This window comes from Podarcis bocagei (assembly GCF_964188305.1).
Source record: "Podarcis bocagei genome assembly, chromosome: 9".
NCBI lineage: Eukaryota > Metazoa > Chordata > Lepidosauria > Squamata > Lacertidae > Podarcis > Podarcis bocagei.
In genome coordinates this window covers 53,392,200-53,418,906 of record NC_138134.1, presented here as the reverse complement: position 1 = coordinate 53,418,906, position 26,707 = coordinate 53,392,200, and the positions used below count along the sequence as shown (strand labels likewise).

Below are 26,707 nucleotides of genomic sequence, written 5' to 3'. Positions count from 1 at the left end.
CAGGTACTTTGGGGTTGGAGATGGATCTGAACCTTAGAGGTCCAGCCATATTATGTTATAATTATGTTGTGGCATCTAAAGTATAAAAAATGAAATGAAATATTGGGCTAAAATAATCAAAACTGGTTTAACCTACTCCCAATAAATGCAGTTAGAACTGAAGTATAAGTCTGCAATCCTAAACACTCATTGAATACCATTGAAGCCCATTGAATACAGTGGGATTTCTGAGAAAACATGAGTAGGATTGTGCTGTTAAGTCTCCTATGCCCAAATCCAACCAAGCAAAACTGGTCTTCTAGAACTGAAACCAATTAAGAGATTTCATGGCTTGGCCACAGAAGATGAAATAATGTCTGATTTCAAACTTTCCTACAGTAGCAGATTCCCCTCATCACCAAAGAAACAAAAACAAAACTGTTTTAGGCAATTAGTTTTAGATTATTTTAAAAGCTGCCTTTTCCACTGCCTCCTCTATAGCTGCCAAACTAGGTTACGTGATAGGAACTCCTGGGGTTTCTTTAAGAATGTAATACGAAGTTCTGTGGGAGGAAAGCTGCAGTGGCTCAGAGCTGATGATGGTTTCTTATAAAGAGTGATAATCCAACAGTTGCTCATCGCCAGCTAACTTTGCACTGTTGATGAAACATTAACTTCTAAGTTATCAATTTGTGGAATGCTCTCCCCAGGGAGGTCCATCTGGCACCTTCATTATACACCTTTAGGCGCCAAGCAAAAATGTTCCTCTTTAACCAGACCTTTGGTTGATTTGATTGACATCTTATGCCCTTTTAAAATGTGGGGTTTTTGGGGGGGGGGTTATTGGTTTGTTGTTGTTTTTATTTTGATTATGTACTTTATGGTTTTTGTTCTGATTTTATCCTGTGAACCTCCCTGAAACCTGCGGATATAGGGCGTTATATAAATTCAATAAATAATAATAAAAATAATAATCCTGAAATCTCTAGATGCAGATCCATAGCACTGCATGGATATTTAAAACATGGTAGGGACTTTCTATACAATAAGTTGCAACAAACCTGAGTTTGCAACCAAGTGAACCAAGCAGATGGCCTTCTTGGTAGTGGTGCCTGCCCTGTGGAATGCCCTCCCATCAGATGTCAAGCAAATAAACAACTATCTGACTTTTAGAAGACATCTGAAGGCAGCCCTGTTTAGGGAAGTTTTTAATGTTGGATGTTCTATTGTGCTTCAAATTCTGTTGGAAGCCACCCAGAGTGGCTGGGGAAACCCAGCCAGATGGGCAGGGTATAAATAAATTATTATTATTATTATTACAGTGGTACCTCGGGTTACATACACTTCAGGTTACATACGCTTCAGGTTACAGACTCCGCTAACCGAGAAATATTACCTCGGGTTAAGAACTTTGCTTCTGGATGAGAACCGAAATTGTGCTCTGGCGGCGCAGCAGCAGCAGGAAGCCCCATAAGCTAAAGTGGTGCTTCAGGTTAAGAACAGTTTCAGGTTTAGTATGGACCTCCAGAACGAATTAAGTACTTAACCTGAGGTACCACTGTATTATTATTATTATTATTTGAAAGGAACCTGCAGCCAGTCCAGGTTCTCTGATTACTATACCTCTGTGCTATATGGTATACAGTACTTGTTTTCAAATACATGTCTCTCTTATTCCCTTATCACACTTTCAAGTTTGCCTATGGAACCCTGAGGTGGATATGTAAAAAATACTATTTGTCATGGGGTCCTTTTGTTAAGGCATGCTGGACTATGGGATTGGCTAAACAATGGATCTTTGGTGTAGTATCTCCTCCTTCGCTTCTCTGTCACTGAAATAGAAGCAGCTCAGCAATTGTGTTTCAGCCTTTAGACCACAATAGATTTACTCAGGAGATTGCTAAGAAAATTGGGAGTTTCTCTCTTTTCTGACCTAGTTTGTATCTCATCTCCCAATTCATCAGTTTTGTCTCTTTAAATCAAGAGACATCAGACAATTGCACAGAGGTGAGACAAGAAGTGGTTATAAAGGGAACAGCAGGAATGACTTTTATGGTGGAGATTATTCCTTCTCCTTATCTCCACGAATATTGCAAAGTCACAAAAATGGAGAAGGCTGTAAGTTCTTAAACTAAAAACACCTGGAAGAGAAAGAACAACCCAGGAAGTTTGCTGAGCTTGAATAGTGGTTTCTAAATTTATGAATGAAAAATAACTACCAGAGAAAAGTGTAAGACCAAATCATGTCACTATTTTAGGATGACATTGTGTGGGTTGCTAACTATATGGTCAATAGTGTGTCTGGGGCCACATGATTACCTGGTATTGGACTACTTGACTGCAAAACAGCACCACTGGTCAGGTAGTAGGACTGTGAGCCCAAGTCCGGCATACAGTACAGTAATGTAATGTAATGTCCATCCCTACTTTGATAAAGATTCAGTGTTCAGCAGGAGAATTCTACTCCAGCAATCAATATCTTTCCATGCTCAACACTTGGTCAAGCATTGAAAATGTTAGGGTCCACAGGAAAGCTCTCTGAGTGCAGTTAATGGCTTTTATCAACGTAAGCAGCTCTCTCAATCACCACATCCTGGACAAAATGTCGAATCTTGCTTTACTTTTGAATCTTGTTTAATGATACCACTGCAGCATTCAATTACCTGTTTTTTGAGGTCCGATCACGAGAAATTTTGGTAGATGGTCACACGTTTTATCCCTAGACCAGATATCCCGATGTCGTCTGTCATCACATGGATTCTGATTGAAAAAAAGGAGTGGATTAATTCCTGGAAAAAAATCAAATATTCTGAATTCTGTCCTACTGAAATGTCCTATGTAGTGAATGCTCCTCGCTTCCTGCGATGGAATGCAAGAAGAATCCTGCCGCTCCCTGGTAGACCAGAGACCTGATCTTGAAGCCCAGGTGCAAGAGAATGTATCCAAATTACTATTAATGAGAAGGCTGAAATTAATGTTAGATGCTGTAACAAACTGTCACTTGAATCTAGTGCCCAAAGCTAGCCTATATTTTAAATTATTTATTCTGACAAATTATTTGTTAGGTTTTTTTCTCTTTGTGGTTGTTGTTTTTTTACACAACAAAATGCTATTTCCCCCCGCCGTTTGTAGGTGTGTATATTTGTCTCATTAATAAGCTTTCCAAAATAAGATGCAGAATAAAATTTCACACATGAAGAAAAACCTACACTTAAAATACGTGGTTTGATGTGTGCAATTATCGTGTGAAAACACCACCCTGTAGTTTGCCTGACAAACCACAGTTGAACAACTCAGTTTAAATTGGAGCACTTGGCATTAATTTCTGGTCTATAAGTTCAAATCCCAATTTGTATTGCATTTGTCTAGCTCCAGTGAATTTGCTGACCTTCTCAGAACAATGCGGCATAAAAGAACTGCCTTGTGGCAACAGACTATCTAGCATAATGCCTTCACACCAATGTACCGATGAGACCTTTCTGTGATTTCTTTTCTGCACATATACACCAGCGTTAGTTGCTGCTGTGCATAGTCAGCGTGCACAGGCTGGGGAACATAACCATTGCATATCACCCTACTAAATAGTCAACTGGAGTTCCCCAGATGTAAAATAGGGCTATTTGCATCTTACCTCCCAAGGCTCTTTGGAATATGTGCATCGCAAGGTAATGTTTGCACTTTATGTGCTACATCAATATTTAATAATGGATGTTGCCAGTTCTGATATTTGATTATCCAAAATTTACAGTTTGCTTGGTTTTATTTCTTCTTTTAAAAGAAGCAAATCAATGGAATGTTACTTAAAGTTAAATTTATCCACTTCAAACTCAGGTGGCAATTAAGTTTCCAAGATAAAGTGTTTTGGCAACATTGAACATTCTCAGGGCGACACAAAAAAAGCGAAAGATCGCAGATCGAGGTTATTTAGCCATTTATCCTTCTACCATGCGTTAATGAGAAATAAAATGTGAGAAGAAAGTGAAAGGAGGCTCTTCAAAAGAATTATCAAGCTGGAATTGCCTTTGTAGGGGATCCTGGTGTGCTAAATACAGTGGGCTAGATATTCAGATGGTATTGATCATACAGCTTTATTGCAGTCCACAGGCATCATGGCTTAAAGCAAATGGGTAATCCTTTCTTTCAGCAATGAAAATTGTAGTGAAATTTGTCTTTCAAGGTTATAAGGAGCTGTTTCTCAGCCCGGCCCCACTAAGATCCTTTTATTAAAGTTCCCAGGAACAAAAGTTAGGATGGTACACATGAAACACCCTTTTACTGGGACTGTCATTTGCTGTAATTGTTCTTAGGACTGAATATTAAATTGTTGTAACCTATCCTGGGACTTGCTAATGAAGGGCAGGTATCAAATGTAAAAAAATTACTATAATAATATACACGCATGTGCTCAATGTGTAATGGCACCTACCAAATTACTGACTTCAGTTCTTGATGTACGTCTTTTACAGTTGACTGAATGATATGGCAGACACGAATTTTGCTTTCACATTTTTTGAAGCCACCTGATGTAGATGACAATATAATAAAATAGGTGCACCTGCAACCCTGGAAGGTCACCTAGTCCGCCACTGTTTCAAAGTGTTGCATCACACAATTTACATGTTTTTAATTAAATTGTAGTCACCCTGAGCTTGGGAAGAGTGATTTGAAATATATGAGGCAAATAAGTGATTAAAAAGGCAGAGTATGGCATCTTTCAGAAAAGTCCAGGGGACATTAGTGTATTTGAAAATGCACAATGAAGAGTCATGAGGTGGATCTAAAAAGCCATGAAAAAGAGACCAAATTATAAGTTACTTATACTGTAAAAATATGTAATATCCATTGCATGAAGAAGCAAGAGACATTTGATAGTATAATTAGTAGGCCTGAGACAAAAATATTTATTGTATTCATTTTCAGCAGTTTGAAAGACATCCCCTCTTACAATGAAGTTGAAAGGTACTCCCTGTTTTTAAAGAAATGCTTCTGAAATTGTTCGCCTGATCATTTAGATTTTCTTTCTTGCTGTCTTTGTCAACTGATTTATTTGCCTTCAGTAGCCAAATTGATTGGCTGTGTCAACCCAACCAGCTACATGATCCCCCAATTGCTAGGATCACCCACGTCTAATAATCTAACAAACCTAGCCCTTACTCTCAATGTACTTTGCCTTCACTGACATCGTCAAGTATTGGCTATATAGAACTGTGATGTCATGTTGTTCACTATGTAATATTGGCTGGGATAGCTCATGTGACTAATCCAGGAAGAAGAAGAAGAAGAAGGGGGTGGGGAATGGCACCAATACAGCAGCAGACACAGGAATCCATGGCACGGAACAAGTTTGAAAGAGAGCAATAATTTAATTAAAATTGAAGGATTTGGGGAAAATATTTCCATTACTACTTATCCCTAAATTGCTGTTTTTGGTGGAAGAATTGAAATGTGAAAATATTTAGTCCGGTTCTAATAACTGCAGCTTTCTTTAGACAAGGAATAATGAAATGGTAGATATTTCAGTATTTGGGGAAACTTTCATCTGCCCAAGTGTCCTACTCTCTTCCAAACTACACAAGGACCTAGGCTGTACTTATGCCATATATATAAAGAGCAAGTCTTGGAAACTGTAGCTTACCCTTCATGGACCTACAATTCCTATCAGTGTTAACAATGACAGTTCCAAGGATTATTTGGGGAAAAGTAATCTGTTTTAAATGTGCTTTCAATATATGGCATCTATGCAGCCTCAGCGAGGCTAGAGTTGGCGCATTTTGACCAGGAGTGCATTTTTCCTATGGCACAAGAGGCTATAGACCCCCTCCTTAGTTAGGTACTTGTATACATTTTCTTCAAAATAGTCAAATAAATGAATCCCGAATGCTACCATTCCTCCAGGTTGCTTGCGGTAATTGGAGTTGCAAGGATTCCATGTTATAACATGGCTTGTCTGCTTGCTCTGTCTGTAGTCATCTAGCTGGCTGTTCATCAAAACAAGTTAATGCAATGCATCAAGCAAATAAAGGGGAAGGCATGATATGAAGAGCACACAAACACTCTTATAAACAACAGTCAGTGTAATAGCTGTTATTTTACAGCCTAGCTCTAGGCAGGTGCTAATGAAGGTAATGTGACAGACAGTACCTTATCTTCTAGCTAATGTATTCCTAGGCCAAACTGCTGACTTTGAAAGGGGAATTAAATGATTTTGAAAGGCCATTTAAAAACAGATTTAAATGTCTTAATTAGTAGACGTTGCATTTATAGTTCTCCCCTCTCCCCCTGCAGGCAGTCTTCCCTAAAACAATATTGTGAATGAATGCTGGGCTCCTGCTGTTCAGTCAGCTGGGTCTCCTTACCTGCCAGAGTGGGTCTTTTTGCTCAGGGAAGAGCTCAAAATACTTGTGAGCCAGCTGAATGGGACGCAGGGTCTGCAGCTTCAGGTTTGTCCAGCTCTGAACAAAGCTGGCCAGATTGACAAACGTGTACAAACCCAAGCGGTCATTCCCGTAGTTAGACAAATGAGTCATGAAGATACTGATCTGAAAGATGAACAGACGAAATACTTGTTTGTTGTAGTAGCAGGAGGACATTGCTAGGTGGCAGCAACTATGTTCCCAACCTGAAGTTAAAACATTTTTGTTGTTTTAACATCCATTCCCTTCTGTCACTCTGCAAGGATGCTTTTCAGCAAATGTATATCCTGCATGAACTTTTGCTGTTGTTTTTGTTCTAAAGGAAGGACAATAGCAGTTTTTACAGCATCTCTGTGTACAGCAGAATATGCCTTGGATTTCACAATAGTTTTCCACCTTCTTTTGCTGTTGCATCACAAGGTTTAGTAGTTTTCAGAGGCTCTCAAAGCTTCGACTCTTAAATCCACAGATAATGGGATGCGATGGGTAATCACAGTTGTAGCAGCATCTGCACCAGATCTAATGCACTTCCCTTTTTTCAAGGTGTGATGAATGTTGTTAGGTACTAGAGACTCATATAATTTGCTTACAGTCTTGAAAGAACAATATGTCTACAATCATTCCCTTTTCCCGTGTGGATTGGCTCCAACAATGTTGTGTTGTAATTGTTGTAACCAGCCCTAGGATCTTAGGGTGAAAGGCAGATAATAAATTGTACTAACAACAACAATAGTTCCACAATGGTATGAATGCTTCCTTTTCTATTCAGGGCTTAAAGGTAAAGGGTAAAGGGACCCCTGACCATTAGGTCCAGCTGCGGACAACTCTGGGGTTGTGGCGATCATCTTGCTTTATTGGCCGAAGGAGCCGGCGTACATGTGCCCAGCATGACTAAGTTGCTTCTGGCGAACCAGAGCAGCGCACGGAAACGCCGTTTACCTCCCCCCCGGAGCGATACCTATCTACTTGCACTTTGACGTGCTTTCAAACTGCTAGGTGGGCAGGAGCTGGGACCAAGCAATGAGAGCTCACCCCGTCACGGGGATTTGAACCACTGACCTTCTGTTCGGCAAGCCCTAGGCTCTGTGGTTTAACCCACAGCACCACCTGCATCAGGGCTTAGGCCAGTGTAACTGTGCTTTAACCATAGGGGAGATTGCATTCCTGCTGTGACCAAAAGCTTTTTTTGTTTTTTTACCACTTTATGGCAGAGTGAAGGTATGAACCATTTCTCTTAATTTGTCTTGATATCTTCTTATTGACTATGTTGCATTGTTATCAAGGGCTATAAACAGGTGGGGAGAGACCCTGAAAATAGTCACTTGGGAATTTTATGTGCATGATGTAGTTGGATCTCATGGAGATTCTGGCTGGGGAAATAAAGTTTAAACACAGAAATCTTGATAACAATCAGATGGACCCATGTCTGCTGCTTTCAGATTCACCCACCCACCCACACCCCATGATTGCTAATCATGTTGCTAATGTTGCATGTAGCTGAACAGATAGATTCTTCGTTTGTTTACAATTTCACAGTCCTATTTAGCTGGTTTTCCAGCTCCGTATGCCTCATGGCACTGATGTGTTGGACATTTGATCTGAAGAAAATATTATTTCTCTTCAGCTTATCTTTTATACAAACTTATTTCATTTTCTCTTTTGCCTGATTATGGCTTTTTGCAAAGTGACACCACTTTCAAATATGAACAGCATAAAGGACAATTCATACAGAGATTTAAAATTAACTGTCATGAGTGCAAAGTCAGTGCTTTATCAATAGATGCTTTCTATCTAGCTTTCTGTAGATTCAGCCTATCTTTGTTATTCACAAACTTGTATACACTGGATTAACTAAAATTAGGATGTACATGGAAAATGAGTTAATTATACAGTTATCAAGAGATAAGAAAAGCAGTAAGCAATTATCATACTTCGCTTTTGTTTCCAGTGGATTCACTCCCGGGTTAACAAGAAATATGCATTTTGTTGGAGGCAATGTAAATTAACTAATTCTACCACTGCAATTAGGGAAAGACATGCTAAACAGTATGTTTTGTAGTCATTATGGTACGCTTCTGACAGCATTATGAGGAAAAAAACCGTGGCGGAAGCATTTCCCCCCCTTAGCATCTGAGAAATATAGTGATCTCTCAGTAATATATTCCCTGGAGTGGCATTTTGCTGTAGTCTGCTAATGGCATCTCAATGTGGAAAACAAAAGAGCAGCCCGGATTCTACATTTACTGGGCTTTTGTAATCAATGACAAATTTCTCTTTGTCTTGGGGCCAATGTGGACATCACAGCCAACTTTCCAATGCAAATAACTGCTCACTAATGGAGCAGCCGACTTAGGGCAGGGTTGAAGAGGATGGTGGCAGGGATGGCTAGTGTGGAGAGTTCAGAAATGGCAGAATCCCATCTGAGGAGGGCTGTCACATTGTCTCTTGTCTCTTCTTCAGGTTAAACACACCCAGGTCCTTCAACTGGACTTCTTCATAGGACTTGGTCTCTTGGTCCTTCTCACCAGCTTTATCAGCCTATTCTGCACACATTCCAAGCTGTCGCTATACTTTTAAAATTATGGTTCCCAGGACTAAACATACTCCAGATAAAATCTGACAGCAAAATAGAGTGGCACCATTAATTTATAAGCTGGGCATTATACTTTTGTTGAGACGATCTTCAACTCTCAGCCCAACCTGCTTCACAAGATTGTTGTGACAATAAGAAGGGGAGGGGGGAAGGAGGAACCATGCACACCATCTTAAATTTCTGGAGTAGTAGTGGGATATAAGTAATGAATAAATACATGATGGGAAAGGGAGTGCAGGGTTTGTTGACATCCAGGCAAGCCACCATAAGGTGGGCCTGAAGTTCAGAAAGGCTTCTATGACTCTTAGTTGCTTCTTTTAATCTTGCCTTCACATTTGTCTCCATATGTGCACACTAATTTATATTTATGGGCATAGCTAGGCATTATGTAAGAATATCCCAGGTAGATCAGAACAAGACTCCAGCAACAGCCAGATGTTTACAAATAGCCTCTCACCTGACCTCACTATCTAGAATAGACGTGTCCTGCTTCTAAAAATGGGGGTTTCACTTAGTTATCATGACTTATAGACCTATCCTGCACGGATTCATGCAATCCCACAAGTTAATTCCTGCAATCTATAAAGATGCACGTACTTACTTGTGGATAATGGAGGAAATGTAGCTGAGTACAGTTCTGGGACTTGAACCTATGCAGTCAGAAGAAAGCACTACTTAGTCCCAGGAAACTATGCATAGTATTGCCAACATGTTATGCACTATGACTTTTTTATATGTGTGTGTACAGTGGTACCTCTAGTTATGAACTTAATTCATTCCGGAGGTCCATTCTTAACCTGAAACTGTTCTTAACAAGAGGTGTGCTTTCGCTGATGGGGCCTCTTGCTGCCGATGCGCGGCTGGCAAACAATTCTGTTCTCATCCTGCAGCAAAGTTCTCAACTCAAGGTAACTCTTCCAGGTTATTGGAGTTTGTAACCTGAAGCATTTGTAACCTGAGGCATTTGTAACTTGAGGTACCACTGTATGTCATAGCACACACCCACCCACCCACACACCTAGAACTGTCTGCATTTCTGGACATTCCTAGTGGACATGGTTATGGGGCAATCATAATGAGCTCCTGTACTTCCAAGTTTATCACTACACCACTGGACTGGCAGTGCCATGTAACTCAGAAATGAATATTTCTGCTGTAAGTGTTTTTCAGGCATGGAGCTGAAGGGAAAGCCTTGAAAGCCTGCTGAGACCTAGAGATCTGCATTCACACCCTCCTCTTCCGCTTTCTAGAATAACTGCAAGATAAGGAGCCATTTGCTTTTCCATTTTCGCCCCTGCAGCTTCTGCCAATGTGCCACTTCTTTAACTGTGGGTTCACAGTGTTTAAAAACATGTCCATTAGTTTGCTAAAATATTTATAAAGCTTTTAGTACATCCATAAGGTGAAGATGGATGGAACTTAGGAGGAAGTGTCCCTCATGACCCATCCATAGCTGTGTTAGCGCTGTATCCACTTTATTTCACAGAAGGTCATTCAGGCTGTTTTTGTCTCACTCCGAGTCTCCTATCAGCAAAATGTGGTGAGCTCACTGTATATTTTCTGCATCGGCTGAGTGAGGCACAGGCAGCTGGTGCAAAATCACTGGATGCAATTGGAGAAGAATGCTGGACTATGCAATCAGCTTTAGATTTTTTTGGTGGCCCTCAGCAACATTTGATGCCGCTCCCCCACAGCCCTCACCTTGCCAAAGCAGGTAAGCAAGGTGCTGGCCTTTGGGAAGGAGGCAGGAGGGCTCTGACTGGGTCTTAGAGTCCTCCCACCTCCTTCCTAAATCCTAGTTAGGGCTTTCCCAGCTTTGGGAAGGAGGTGGGAGGTCTGGTGGTGGGGGGACAAATTCTGGCCTCACTCCCCCCTCCTACCTAACAAGACAGTGAGCGGCCCATGGGTTCCATGTCAACGTACTATTGTGGCCCATTTGGTATGAAAAGTTGGAGCACCCTGCCTTAGAAACCAGTGAGTTATTTGATGTTTATAGGACTGCACTTGAAGCTCACCTGTACATTTAATCTGCTATTTAGCACAGTTAAGTTGCTAGTTGTCATTTAGAAAAAAATAAACTGAGGAAATACCATTTGCCATTTGGGTTGCTTTTTCAAAAAAATCCTTTAGCTGACATAATGCAACAAAAATTGCATCCTACATCTGGCTATTTACTAGCTTCCCGGAGTCTCATTCATAATATTTGGTTAGTGACTTATTAACAAATAGGAACTGTTTTGACTTAAGACAGATGAGCTTGTAAAGACCAATCTTCCCGAATAAAAAGCCTGGACAGTGACTTCATTAAGGCATCTTTAAGAGGGCAGCTGTTCAAACAGAGAACAGAAGGCTCTTGCTGTATTTCAACCAGCAATCGCTTGACAAACCATTTTTCTTTCCCTTCCAGCACAGACCTGATTCATTAAAAAGGCAATACATGCTAAACGCAGTGCTATTAATTCTAGGTGAAATGCCTTCAGACAGCACTTGGCCGCATTCTGAGGGCTCTCTCAGCCATTATGCTGATCCTAAAGCAGTGCTCATTTAGCAGGAAACGTCACATGGCAAGATCTAATGAGCAGTTGATTCCAAAACTTAATTTCTGAAATAAGTGGTGCAGTGACTTGAGGCTATAGCATAGCTTACTGAGTTAGAGACTACCAGGATAGGCCCTGGAATTTTGAACTCTGCTTCTTCCAGCTCAACAATGTTATAAGGATGAAGAAAGTATTTGTTTTTGGGTGGGTGGGGGGTACTGGAAAGCTTAACATGTGAGCACCCTCTGCTCAAATTAAGTTATTTTTAAGAAACCCTGCAAGTTTTAGGCTGCTACCCTAACCTCACTACTAGTGAGTAAGCACTATTTAATTCAGTAGGACTTACTTCTGAGTAGATATGCTATAGATTGCAGGGATAATTTCTCTTTTCTCCTAGAGGCTGGGGCAGGGTTTACCTTTGAGAAGCTCTGAACACTAAGAAGTGCTCTACAAATGTCAAGTATCAAATTTGAATGTGACCAGGATATAGAATTTAAGTTTGCAATCTGATGGTGTCTCATCTTAAGGCTTGGTTACATCTCATTGTCACACTTAAAATGTGACCAGGAATAAGAATCCAAGCTGGAACAACATTGAGGAAGTGTAAGACGACATGGATAGTGTGGACTTATATTCTAAGTTCTGTCTTACTGTCACATGTTCCTTGAGAAACAGAATCTAAGTTTTGGGCTATGTCCACAGGGTCACCTTGGTATTCAATAGCTCCTACTGAGAAACAAGAACATGAAAAGGCCATTTCATTTACGGATCAGGATCATGTGCTTCAATTGGCTATGGAGTTGCACTCTGAAATATGTTTTCTTTATTTCATCCAAACATGTTAAACTCACTATCTCTACTGTTTTCCTGATAGTTTTTGCCTTCATTTTTGGAAGTCTGAGAACAAAAATGATACCTGCAATTTCAATTTTATTTCCGAGGGATAGCTATACTACTTGCTCTTTTTCTTCTTTGAGCACATCATTTGTTCCTTTCCTGCACCTGTTACATAAACTGTAACCAATAGGCCCTTTTCATGCTGTAATGTTTTGTGTCATTTCCTTTATCTGTTTTTGTCCTCTACTCTTTGATGCATCAAGCATGGAGATACATGAAAGCAAGGAGTTATCTGGGGGTATGAATGCCAGATGTCACTCAGGGGAGAAACATACTTCTGTCAAATTGGTTATAGTTCGTTCTCCTGAAGGAGACATTTTTCTTTCTCTCTCTCTAACTTCTGTCCTCTGAACGCCACCCACCACATTCCCAGTTCCCTCTCAGCTAGTGGTTTCATGATTATTAAAGGGTTAGCGTTGGTATTTCCTGTTGCAAACTCCACTGATGAAAGCATTGGGGACCGTGCAGAGACAGTCCAGTTTGTTTAGGTGCATTAGAAAAAAGGGAATGTTTGCCTCAAAGAAAGAAGTGAGATGAAAGTTGAAGAATAAGATATAACAAAGTAACCATGATCTGGTTTGAATATAGAGGGGGGAATGATAGATAGGACTCACAATTGGTTTCATAGGAAATTAATAAACATTTAATCAGTGCTTTTTTCTGGGGGAACGCAGGGGGACACATACCCCTAAACATTTTGTGAATCTTTGTACTTTTGTCTATTTACTGTATTTATTTTCCCCGATTTGAACTATAAAATGGTGATTTTCTTGAGTCGAAATGAGAGTACCCCTAAAAATTTTCTTTAGAAAATAAGCACTGTATTTAATAATATGGCCAGTTATGACATCATAGAATCTCAACAAACGTGGCAGTGCCTTTGCTACCCATTCCATCTCCTTCTGCGGTAGTTCAGTAAAGTTGAGTAGCAGAATCATATAAGTAATTACTTTTAGGATTTCAGCCTTAATTTTCAGATTTTGAGAAATCAGCAATCATGCACTAAATGTTTAACAGAGTTGTAGCTACCTAACATCTCTCTTGCTTTCTCTGGAAATAACCTAGGAGCTTCCAGCAATCAAAGAAAAGACAGATATGCCTCCTTCCCATGTGGGGGGGGGGCACAGCTCAGGGGTAGAGTATCTGACGAAAAAATGTCCCAGGTTCAGTCCTTGGGCTCTCCAGATAGAACTCGGAGAGAATACTTCCTGGAACCCTGTGGAGCTGCTGCCAGTCCGTGTAGACAATACTGGGCCAGCTAGACCAGTGGTCTGACTCAGGGCATGTACACAATGAGTAATAAAGTACAGTCAGTGCTAGATGCAGGCATCTTCCCAGGATGCTGTACACGCAATGTCATCCCCAAGTCATCCCTGTCCCCCCTGTGTGTACAGACAACACAGTCGCTGCTGTGTTAGATGGAGTTACAGCATAAAGGCGTATACAACTGCAAACCGCTATGTAGAAAAGTACACAGTGAAAAATGACCCCTGCACATTTTGAAGGCTACATGTGCACACAGCCTCAGTATATATTTTTTTTTTTTAATAAATTTTTATTGGTTTTACAGCATTTTTTAAAAAGAACAAACAAACACAAAACAAAACAAACATACAAAATACTTTCAAAGATATTTTCATAAACCTCTTTTCTTGGACTTCCCCATACCCCCCCTCTCTGCATCCCAGTGTCCATATTTGAACTAGCAACTCCCAGTTGTTACTTTCTAATCTCTGTCATCTTAGTCCTCCTTTATTATCTAACCTTGTATCCCTGTACCCTGTTACTTCTAGCAACCACAACATTTTAACATTCGTTGAGTTTATAGTAGTCCTTAAGATAGCTCTTAAATTTTTTCCATTCTTCTTCCACCATCTCTTTACGTTGGTCACGGATTCTGCCTGTCATCTCAGCCAGTGTCATATAGTCCATCACTTTCATCTGCCATTCTTCCAGAGTAGGTAAATCTTGTGTCTTCCAATACTTTGCGATGAGTATTCTTGCTGCTGTTGTGGCATACATAAAGAAATTTCTATCTTTCTTTGTCACCAATTGGCCGACAATGCCCAAGAGAAAGGCCTCTGGTTTTTTAGAAAATGTACATTTAAGTACCTTTTTCATTTCATTATAGATCATTTCCCAGAAGGCCTTTATCTTCGGGCATGTCCACCAAAGGTGGTAAAAAGTACCTTCAGTCTCTTTACATTTCCAACATTTATTATCGGGCAAATGATAGATTTTTGCCAGCTTGACTGGGGTCATGTACCACCTGTATACCATTTTCATAATGTTTTCCTTTAAGGCATTACATGCCGTAAATTTGATACCGGTGTTCCATAACCATTCCCAGTCATCTGACATAATGTTGTGTCCAACATCCTGCGCCCACTTAATCATAGCAGATTTAACTGTTTCATCCTGTGTGTTCCATTTCAACAGCAAGTTATACATTCTAGATAAATTCTTAGTATTGGATTCTAGCAATTCGGTCTCTAGTTTTGATTTCTCCACTTGGAAACCGATTTTCCTATCCTGTTTAAAAATTTCCATTATTTGGCGATATTGAAACCAATTTTCTACTTTGTGCTTCAATTTCTCCTGACTTTGTAGTTTAACCTTGTCTCCATCCTGTTCTAAAATTTCCCAATACTTCGGCCATCCGACCTCCATATTGAGTTTCTTCACTGCTTTAGCCTCCACTGGTGACACCCATCTAGGGGTTTTATTTTCCAATAAGTCTTTGTATCTTATCCAGACATTAAATAATGCTTTTCTAACAATGTGATTTTTAAAGGTACTGTTAACCTTGTCATACCAAAGATATGCATGCCAACCAAAAGCATTATTGAAGCCTTCCAGATCCAAGATGTCTGTATTCTCGAGGAGCATCCATTCTTTCAGCCAGCAAAACGCTGCTGCCTCATAGTACAATTTTAGGTCCGGCAGGGCAAAACCCCCTCTTTCTTTAGCGTCAGTCAGTATTTTGAATTTAATTCGGGGCTTTTTGCCCTGCCAGACAAATTTCGAAATGTCTTTGTGCCACCTCTTAAAACATTCCATCTTATCAAGAATCTGCAAGGTCTGAAACAAAAATAACATTCTAGGCAATACATTCATTTTAATTACTGCAATTCGGCCTAACATTGACAGTTTCAGATTTGACCATATTTCTAGATCTTTTTTAATCTCTGACCAACATTTTTCATAATTGTCCTTATACAAATTAATATTCTTAGGTGTTAAATAAACCCCTAGGTATTTGACTTTCTTAACCACTGTCAAACCTGTTTCCTCCTGAAATTTCTCCTTTTCCATGTCTGTTAGGTTTTTCCCTAAGACTTTAGTTTTTTGCTTATTCAACTTAAATCCAGCCACCTGGCCAAATTGTTGAATTATTTCTAAAACCCTTTTCGTACTAGTGTTTGGCTCTTGCAAAGTCAATACTAGGTCATCTGCATACGCTCTTAACTTGTAGTGTTTAGCTCCGACCTGCACACCTTTGACCTGCTGGTCATTTCTTATCATATTCAGCAACACCTCCAGAACCGAAATGAAAAGTAATGGGGAAATTGGGCACCCCTGCCGAGTTCCTTTTTCTATCTTAAGTTCCTCAGTCACAACATTATTTACAATCAGCTTAGCTTTTTGTTCGGAATATATTGCAGCCATACCATTCTCAAAACCCTGGCCTACCCCCATCCCATGAAGATTCTTCCTCATAAAACTCCAAGAGATATTATCAAAGGCTTTCTCCGCGTCCACAAAGATCAATACTGCTTTAGTGTTTATATTCACCTCCAGCTTTTCCAAAATGTCTATTACATTCCTTACATTGTCCGCTAGGTGTCTTTTAGGGAGAAAGCCTGCTTGGTCTTTATGAATCTTCTCCATCAAAACTCTTTTAAATCTTTTTGCCAAAATGTCTGCAAAAATTTTGTAATCCACATTAAGGAGTGATATCGGGCGGTAGTTCTTGAGTTGGGTCTTTTCAGTCTCTGACTTTGGTATGAGTGAGATATATGCCTCTTTCCACGATTCAGGTGCCCTTTTTCCTTCAAGGATCTCATTACAAACTTCTCTTAATGGTTGAATCAACCATTCCTTCAACAATTTGTAGTATCTAGAAGTCAGTCCATCTGGTCCCAGAGATTTGCCCAATTGCATATTCTGAATGGCAGCCTCTATCTCTTGTTCTGAGATTCTCTGGTTCAAGTCCATCTTACTTTGCTGAGAGATATTTTGTAATCCATATCTTCCAAGGAATTTGTCTATATCTTCTTCATTTTGCGGGCCTTGGGTGTAAAGTTTTTTGAAATAACTTAGAAAGCAATTTCTAATTTCATTAGGTTTAGATATACTCTTTCCATCAACCTCTAGGCTTGTAACTGTATTTAGTTTCTGCCTTTTCTTCAATTGCCATGCCAAAAGTTTACCGCATTTATTTGCTGATTCAAAAGTCTTTTGTTTCATTTGCTTTATCTTCCATTCAATCTCTTGGTTCATCAATTCCATATATTGAGTTTGATATAACTTAATCTCTCTTAAAATGTCCTGAGACTTTGGTTTTGTTCTTAGTTTCCTCTCTCCTTCCTTTATCATTTCCAAGATCTTCTCTTTTTTCTCATTTTGTTTTTTCCTCTTTATTGAATTTTGTTGAATCAAAAATCCTCTCATAACAGCTTTACTTGCGTCCCAGATCACTCTTTTCTCCACGTCAGTCCTCAAATTTATTTCAAAATAGTCTTTTAAAGTCTTTTGGGCCTTCGTGAGAATCTCCTTATCTCGAAAGAGGGTGTCATTCATTCTCCATCTAAATTGACCGGTTATTGTGAGTTTCATCTCCATCTTCACGGCGTTATGGTCGGAGCAAGTTTTTGGGCAGATTTCCACTTTCTTAATCTTTGGAGCCAATCCACTAGTAACCCAGATTTGGTCAATTCTGGTCCAGGTCATCATTGCTTGGGAGAAGAAGGTTCCCTCTCTCTCCAGAGGGTTCCTTGTTCTCCAAATGTCTATCAAGTCCATATTTTCTGTCATTTCGAAAAAAGTCTTGGGGAGTCTCCCTTCTTTAGTGACTGTTAGTCTTTGTGCCTTGTCCATATTAGTGGAGACCACGCCATTCATGTCTCCCATGATTATCATATTATAATCCAGATAGTCCGTCAAAGTTTCATGAAGTCCCTTAAAGAAGTCAGATTTGCCTTCATTTGGTGCATAAATTCCAACAACTAAGAGTTTTTCTCCTTGTACTTGTATCTCCACAGCCAGATATCTCCCTTGATCATCTTTAAATATCATTTTTGGAGCCCATTTCTCCTTCACATATATTACCACTCCCCTCTTCTTAACTTTGTCTGATGAGACAAATTCTTGTCCTAACCTTTTATTTGTGAGTAATCTCCTGTGGGCTCTAGTTATGTGAGTTTCTTGTAAACATATCAAATCCAATTGTTCTCTGTTCAAAATATGAAATACTTGTCTTCTCTTCAAAGGCCCATTCAGTCCATTACAATTCCAACTAAGGAATTGCAGAGCCATCTTGTTATTTTCTTAAGGCTCCTCCAACAGCTCCAAGTTGTTGCTCTTCTTCTGACGGTGGTGGTTTTTGTCCAAACGAGAGATTCAGGATATCCAGTGCTCTCCTCTGTTCTGCAAGTACGTCCACAGTCCCCTTCTGTAGGTCCTCCTGATATCTTGCCAGAAATTTGTCTTTATCTTGAATTGTCTTTATTTTCACTTTCTTTGCCTTGTAGTCGAATGACAGTCCTTGTGGGAATTCCCACCTGAAGCGGATCTGATTTTTCTTTAACAAAAGCACCAAATCCTTGTAGAAGTTTCTTAAGTCCAAGATATATTTTGGTATGTCTTTAAAGATCTGTACTGCTGAATTTCCAATTTGGAGGGCTTTTCCAAAGTGTAGTCCTAAAATTTTATCTCTTTCCTCCTTAGATCTGAGTGTGATCAAACAATCTCTTGGTGTCTTTCTATCTTGCTTTTTGCCGAGTCTAAAGGCAGTTGTGATTTTGAAATCGTCTTCCTCCAGGTCCCAGCAATCCGCAAACTCCCGTGTCAAATATTCCACAAGGTTGTCACTTTCATTCTCCGGAATCAGTCTTAATTTTAAGTTTCTCTCTTTCCTCTGTAACTCCCACAAGGCCAAGGTTGCATCATGCTCATAGACCTTCTTGGCAAGTGGCTCTAATTTCTCCTGCGTCTCTCCAGCTGTGGCTTTGGCCTCTTCGGCAATTTGACGCGTAGTGGCATTTTCCTCGACCAATTTATTTATAGATTCTGTATTCTGGTTTAATCTTGTTGATATTTCTGTTAATTTTTGTGTGTTCTCTGAAGTCTGTTTTGTCAAAGACTCCAGAGTCTGGTTTATCTTAAGCAAAGCTTCTGTCACAGCTTCCATAGAAACGGCTGCTCCTTTGTCCTGTCCTGTTGTTCCAGCTAGTCCGGCTGTTACGCCTAAGATCGAACCTCTTCTCTTTGCTTGTTGCAGCTGCAGCTGTTGCTGTTGTTGTTGCTTGGTCTTGGCTCTTGTAGTTATCTCTTCTTGTGGCCCACTCATGTCAAGGTCAATTCCCACGGGATTTATTCTCCCTTGGAAAATTCCCCTGTCTTAGGCCGTGCTGGACTTCACTTTATCCTCTAGAGGGAGCAAATCAAAATGGCCATAGAAGGAAATTTCAAAATACATGAACAAAGGAGACCATCCAGGATGTGGAAAGAAAGGAGATTAACCCAGTCAAAATCAATGTTACTAAAGTCTTATAGCTTCCAATTGCCACAGTTGCCCAGTATACTGTTTATACTGTTTCTTCTTAAAATGTACAAAAGTCAGGCACTGTGGAAACTTTGTATCAAGATGTCACTTCACAGGGAAAAGTCAGCTCAATGTACTAAGAAGGCAGACCGTTTCAGACTTTCAAGTAGATGAGATAGCAGAGGTTTTTTCCTTCAAATAAGTCATGCAGTTAATGGTCAAATTCGCCTCCCCTCTGCCCTGCTTGCTAGAGGGGAGATCAAAGGTTTAAATGTCCGGTTTAGCTGATCAAAGGACGAATTTAAACGGATGCAGGTTTAGAGCTCCGTTGCTTTCACTTTCATGCGGTCGGGGGGAGGCAGACTTCCTTTGTTTAAATCTCCCCCGTTTTTAGCCCAATTTTTAAAATTAAGAAAAGTCCCAGTTATTTTTCAGTTCTTACTCACGGGGAATCAGTCCGAATTTCTTTTCAGGAAGGAATCGGCGCTCTCCGCTTATGGCGACGCGGCTTCACTTCGCAGGCTGGGTAGCGACTCTCAGCACCGCGCTCACTCCCGATGTCGATCCGTAGCCTTTAAAAAGGCTCTTTCACGGTACCGGGGGGCGCGAAGGTGCCCACCGAGTCTCCTTGTTCTCAGGCTTCAGCGCCTGGGATTTTAGGGGTCCCCCGCTTGCCGTAGCGGGTAAGACCCGAACTTGCGAAGCAGTCCTTCTCCGGAGCTCGGAGGTAGGACCGCCATTAAGCGCTGGCACCGACCGGAAGTCACACAGCCTCAGTATAAGGCAACTTCCTGTGTTCCAACCCTGCCAAGACAGAGAAATCTGAAGAACTTTCTAAAATAGATACAGTATATATATTTAAAGTCCTTATCATTAAGTTCACAGAATCATAGAGTAGAAAGGGATTTCGAAGATCACTTAGTTCAACTCCCAGTCAATGCAGGAAATCTACTACTACATCATCCCTGATAGGTGGCCACTAACTTCATACATTAATCACAACTTTTAAAAGTTTGCCTCTTTAGAGTGTCCATAGATTTGTTGTTAGGATAGTATGTTCAGGGGCAATGGAGTATGGCCCTCCAAGTTCCTGCCATTCCTTTGTTGCCATGTATACATTGTTCGGGACGTGGGTGGCGCTGTGGTCTAAACCACAGAGCCTAGGGCTTGCCAATCAGAAGGTCGGTGGTTCAAATCCCCGTGATGGGGTGAACTCCCATTGCTTGGTTCCTGCTCCTGCCAACTTAGCAGTTTGAAAGCACGTCAAAGTGAAAGTAGATACCTTCCCAGTAGGAAGGTAAATGGCGTTTCCGTGTGCTGCTCTGGTACGCTAGAAGCAGCTTAGTCATGCTGGCCACATGACCCGGAGGCTGTATGCCGGCTCCCTCGGCCAATAAAGCGAGATGAGCGCCGCAACCCCAGAATCGTCTGCGACTGGACCTAATGATCAGGGGTCCCTTTACCTTTATACATTGTACAGGCCAGCCTCTACAGAGTTCTTAGGTAGCTCAGCCTTGTTTGATAGGCTCTCGCCTTTACTAGCCGCATTCAGCTAATTCATCCATTGGACCTGTTTCTGTAGCTTAGGTTCAAATCAGTTCTCCTTCTTGGTATGTGGCTGATGAAAGTGTTGGCTTTATACATACAGGTGAGTTCTCAGGCTCAGACTGTAACTTTCCTTGAGAACTGATAAAACACATGCTGGCGTTTTTCAGGTTTGTAAATATAATGCAATTATTTGCTGTCTCGAATGAAAAACATAAATTCAATTTTTCAGAGAAATTAATAACAAGCAAAGTTCCTAGAGAGCATGCATTACTTTTGGAGCTGAATTACCAGCTTTTGGTGCAGCAGGCTCTGTGGGAGAGCAAGAAATATTGCTCTGGCTGCAGTTCTGATCCAAGCAATGGCATTTTAATTTCCCATGTAGGTTTGTCAATACATCTCAGACTTGTAAATTCCACTGTTCTAGCCCTGGGTAGAAATTCAGTAGATCAGTCTTGTTGTGAGGGGCTTATACTTATATAACATGCCTTATTACCGAGACCTATGAGGAGTTAACAATACTTTAAAAAATACAGCACATGCACAGAATGTAGAAGATGTTATCAATCATATAAACATACGGAAATATGAGAATCGGAGGGCATAGCAGAACTTATATCTACTCTGGGAAATAGGCTAAAACTGCAATATTATTCCTCTGTAATATTGCAACACTTGCTCATAGAACCACACATTACTAAAGGCTTGCAAGTTATCGAAGCTGCACAGGAGTTCAGCATCTTAAACTTTTCAGTAACTTTCTCAACACAAAAACAAGAAGTTACAGAATCTTATTAAGAATGAAGAGCATGGAACAACGCCCTCTATCGATCAGATATACTGCTTATACAATCATTACAATGCTTTATGCCGTTGGCATGGCCTTAATGAAACAGGATATAATTTTATAATTGTATCCATTTCATTCACTCCTGATTTTTCTTTTGAATTTATTATCAAAAGATCCTCGTGTTGAACTTAAATTATTTTGTTGCTAATGTTTATTGTTCATTTCATGTGATTATTCCACATGAGCACCCACCTTTCTCTTTGGTTCATTGGTTTTACATGTTGGTTATTGTTATTAGTGGCATAGCGTCAGTTGCTGGTACACGGGGTGGGTGTGCGTGATGGACAGGGGATACCAGCCCAGCCCTTGCCGCTGATGCCAATGGAGCAAAGTGGGGCTGTCCTGAGCTGCCTGCCCACCCATGCAGGGGGAAGACCAGCCGATTGATGCAGCCCTTAGCTGGTGGGGAGGAGCACCAGGCCACGCTGCACTGGGGTTGCTTGTGTGGGGGTGCCTGGTTTGCACCAATGCAAAAACTGTGTGTCCAGGGCCACAGCCCCCTTGGTACCCCCATACTATTCCCCTGATTGTTATGAACAACTAAATGGGAAATGACTGGGCAGAGTGGGGGCTAATATTGCTATGATTCACATGAGACTTAAAAATGTAATCACAGCAAATGCTTTTTAACATGCACTGGCATTTTTTGGTTGCAAATATATATATTGAATTTCTCCAATTCAGGTTCTTGAAGCTGACTCTGAATTTTGCTCTCTCCCCCCCCGCTTTGAAATGGCATCTCCGCAGGGTGCCAGTTACACTTTCCCAATCAACACTGATGCTTTCATTCGTTCAGAATCTATCATGGTCATATCATGGTCATGTAACATCAAGCATTTCTTCCAAGACTTCAAGCTGGTGTGGTATTAACAATGACTATAACTGTACAAGCTTAATCTGGAAGCACAATCACGTGGTGGTATTATGTTGGTATGAGAAATTCACCAGTGAGCATGCTAAAAGTTGCTTCAAATGTAAAACAAATGACAGATCCCCACATTTTGAGAGGTCTATTTCCAATGAGGGCGAAATAGAACAGAACAGAAAAAGATGGCAACTACTAGCCCAGTGGAGCCACATATGAACTCTGGTTTACATCCATTCGCCATACATACCAAAACTGTATACCCAGCCTCTGAATCAGCTGAAATGGATCCCTACTCTTGCCTCCTATGAAATAGCATCCAACACACCCCAGATTTTAACTGTTGATTAAATTTGCTATACAGTGGTACCTCGGGTTACATATGCTTCAGGTTACATACACTTCAGGTTACAGACTCCACTAACCCAGAAATATTACCTCGGGTTAAGAACTTTGCTTCAGGATAAGAACAGAAATTGTGCTCCGGCGGTGCAGCGGCAGCAGGAGGCCCAATTAGCTAAAGTGGTGCTTCAGGTTAAGAACAGTTTCAGGTTAAGAACAGACCTCCAGAACGAATTAAGTACTTAACCCGAGGTACCACTGTAAAGAGAATGAAGTAATTTCCCCAAAGACTGAAGGATGGGGTTGTTGTTTTTTCTGTTCCTTTTAAAAGTCATCATTGAAATCTTGCGTTCTGCATCTACTTTGCTGGCAACAAACTGATCTTTCCTTCCTTTGAAGGAGTCCAAACATGACATCTATATGTCAAGCAATATTAAATCTCAAACCCCAAAGGAACGGATGATAAATAAGTGCCTGCGCATGTTGGCTGAAGCTGTGCAATATCTTTACGCTTATGATTTTTTGCATAAGAACAAGAGAGCATGCCAATCAAGAACTTACATCAACAACAGAACTGTGCGTGGCTCTGGGAATTCACCAAACATGAAGAAAGGAAATTAGTAATGGCAGTACCAAGGGAGAATTCTGTTTGCCATTTGGTGGTACATGTATTGATCTGTTTACCAGAGAAAGGCTACTGCTTGGCTAATGGCATCCTTGTCCCCAAGAGGTGAAAATAGGAATGTGTTTGTAGCCCCCCAACTCTCATGATAAAGATCACCCCCAAGACCATTACAGTGCCTTAGCTTGGGGGACGGGGTGCTAGCCAGGCTTTTTGCCCTGAGTGAAGCCTCCCAGCCTGTGTTTGTGTGTGTAAGCAAACGTGCTTGGAAGAGGGGGTGCCAAACTGGGTCTTTGACCTGGGCGAAATAAAATCTAGTTTCCTCCCTGACCTTTAGTTCATATTGCTGTACTCTGCCTCCCATCTGGTGTATTCATTTATGTTGCTGCAAAATTGGTCCTGCACTGAGCCTTCTTCTTTTTGTTAAAGGTGCATTATAAAAGCTTTTTTTTAAAAAAGGGTTATTGAGATGCTTTTAAATGCTGTGTATTGTATTTTATATCAATCACCTAGGAAAGAATTCTTGAAAGGAGGTAAAGGTAAAGGGTCGTGACTGACTCTGGGGTTGCGGCGCTCATCTCGCTTTATTGGCTGAGGGAGCCAGAAGTACAGCTTCTGGGTCATGTGGCCAGCATGACTAAGCCCCTTCTGGAGAACCAGAGCAGCGCACGGAAACGCCGTTTACCTTCCTGCCAGACGTGCTTTCGAACTGCTAGGTTGGCAGGAGCTGGGACTGAGCAATGGGAGCTCACCCTGTCGCGGGTATTCGAACTGCCAACCTTCTGATCTGCAAGCCCTAGGCTCTGTGGTTTAACCCACAGCGCCACCTGCGTCCCATGAAAGGAGGTATAGAAATGCATTAATTTTACTTATTGAATAAATAGTTAAAACAATTGGCAGAAAACAAGAACAGCCTACAGGATTAGGCCAATTGCCCATCTAATGGAGCATCCTGTTCTCAGAGTGGCTAATGAGATGCATACACAAAACTCACAAGCAGGATCCGTGCACATGAACACTTCCTCCACCCCACCCATGGGTTCCAGCTCCTGGTATTCAGAAGCAATGCTACATCCAAGCATGGCAATGTGTTATAGCAGTTAAAATATACTGCAGCAGCAGCAGCAGCAGTATGCAAGATGACCAGTCATGCACAACATGGTGCCTTGGTGTTTATGTGCATGCATTTATATGCATTTGTTCCAAAGACCAGAAGCATTCATTACTCTCCTACCCAGAGATTTAGCATCTAGTGACCCTGGAGATCTGAACCTTGAAAAATGGCACCAGCAACTAACACTGATAACATTTCTCAAAAAGCATCTCTAAAAGAGCCAAAATAGGGGTGTTGATTTCCAGGAAGAAGTCCCATAAAATGCGACCATTCCCGTAAACAGGGAATGTTGGAGTGTATACGAAGTTGCTGATAAAGGAAATAGCATACATAGCATGCAACCTCAATACACAACAGTTTATATTGCAAATTTGCTCTTCCGGCCAACAAGTTGTGTTGTGCTGTGATATATGTTCTGTTTCATATTAGACAGGGCTTCTGTATATTTAAGAGCTCTGAGGAAAGAAGGAAACAGAAAGTGCAGCTGCTCTCATCACACTATTGAAGACTTTGGGCTACATGTCCTCCTTCAGAACTCTCAAGGCACAGATGGCTTGTTGACTAAGTCTACCCCATGAAGCAATTTTATCTGTCCCTCCTCAGTCTTATCAGTTTTTAAAATCCAGATTTTATCACCATTTCACCCCATAGCAAAAGAAGAACATTTTGAAAAGCTTTGAGAGAGATATTACATACCGTATTTTTCGCTGTATAAGACGCACTTTCCCCCTCCTAAAAAGTAAGGGGAAATGTGTGTGCGGCTTATGGAGCGAATGCAGGCAGGAGGCTCTTCACAGTGCTCCCTTTAAAGAGTCGTGTGTGTGGCTCTTGCTGCCCTTCTCCCTCCTCAGGGAAAAGCCCCCAAGAGCCGCACACACGCTCCACGCGCTCTTTAAAGGGAGCGTGGCTCTTGGGGGCGCCTTAGCCGTGTGCAGCCTCTCCTGGGCAGGGGATCCCTCTTGCTGTCCTGGCTTCTGGGATTCAGACTATTTTTTTTCTTGTTTTCCTCTTCCAAAAACTAGGTGCGTCTTATGGTCTGGTACATCTTATGGAGCAAAAAATACGGTACATACAAGTCCGACGCAAGCATTTCTCCCCTTTCTGGGCTAAATGCAATGAGGAAGCACAATGGCTGGACTTGCCCCAGATATGATTTCGCACTGCTGGTCCACCTTCAGACATTGACATAATCAGCAGAAAGTCTACAAAGTGCAGCATATGTACATAAACCTGTACATAAACACTACCTGCAGTTGGTAGCCTTGCACAATCATACTGTTGCAAGGCTACAGTATCAGGGGTGGGGCCGGGGGTACAAAACCATTGGGGTGGGATCGCGCTCCCCCTCCATGTGTTTACCTTACATGGGATTTAGACTGGGGTGGGGGGTTGTAGCCACACCTATTAATTCATAGCCACACCCATAAATATGTTTCTTCTGCAAATCTATATACAAAACATCAGGACTTGTATAAACAAAGTGTAAGATTTTCTAACTAATGTTTTAAAAAAGAAACATACTAGAGAAGAAGCAAGATGCAGGTTGGTAGAAACTGGAAATTAAAAAAAAGACAAGTCATTCTTTTTCATAACTTTGTTGCTGTCAGGTTGCAGCTCTTGCAGTTTTATGAAAAGCTGCCTGTTTTATGTTATGTAGAGTCTAGGAATGATGATTAATTTAGCCATTTGGTGCCCAGCTTCAAGCAAACAACTGAGTTAATTTGAGCCTTCTCTGTTGGTTCAGGAAATAATTCCTTCTCAGTGTTTTCTAGGATAGTGCATACTTCAGCCGCCCATCTTCCAATTAAAGCTGAACGCTGAAAACATTCAGTGGCAATTTTGCTCTTGTCCATTATGGCTCCATTTTTGTTAATCAGAAATTTTTTTTAGTCAGCTTTCTTCTTTCCATATACAGCCTTTTAGTTTTTCCTTCTGACAGTTTAATAAATGATCTTATGGAGACTGCTGGAGGTAACAGATTTTTTTTCACTTCCTTTGCAACCCTGTAGCTGACACACAGCTATTTATTACTATTTCTTTCATCTCCTAAGTTACTTGGGACTAATTCTGATGAAGTGCCCTCAACTACGGCACAGGACTAGTTTTCCTCAGAGGCAAATGTTATGAAAAGGAATTTGCAAAGATGATAAGGTAGATGAAGCTGCAACTGTCATTGAAAAACCC

The 26,707-nt window shown here is 40.9% G+C and overlaps 1 protein-coding gene across 2 annotated transcripts in view; it reads right to left on the bottom strand.

Annotated features, from left to right (window-relative positions):
- The window catches only part of NDST4 (N-deacetylase and N-sulfotransferase 4), a 141,414-nt gene that overhangs the window by 11,769 nt on the left and 102,938 nt on the right, over window positions 1-26,707 (bottom strand). For both annotated transcript variants that reach the window (XM_081208075.1, XM_081208074.1), the window contains 2 exons: window positions 6,336-6,518; window positions 2,643-2,739 (listed from right to left, as the gene is read on the bottom strand). In XM_081208075.1, coding sequence (XP_081064201.1) covers window positions 2,643-2,739; window positions 6,336-6,518 — 280 coding nt within the window. The remainder of the gene's footprint in view (window positions 1-2,642; window positions 2,740-6,335; window positions 6,519-26,707) is intronic.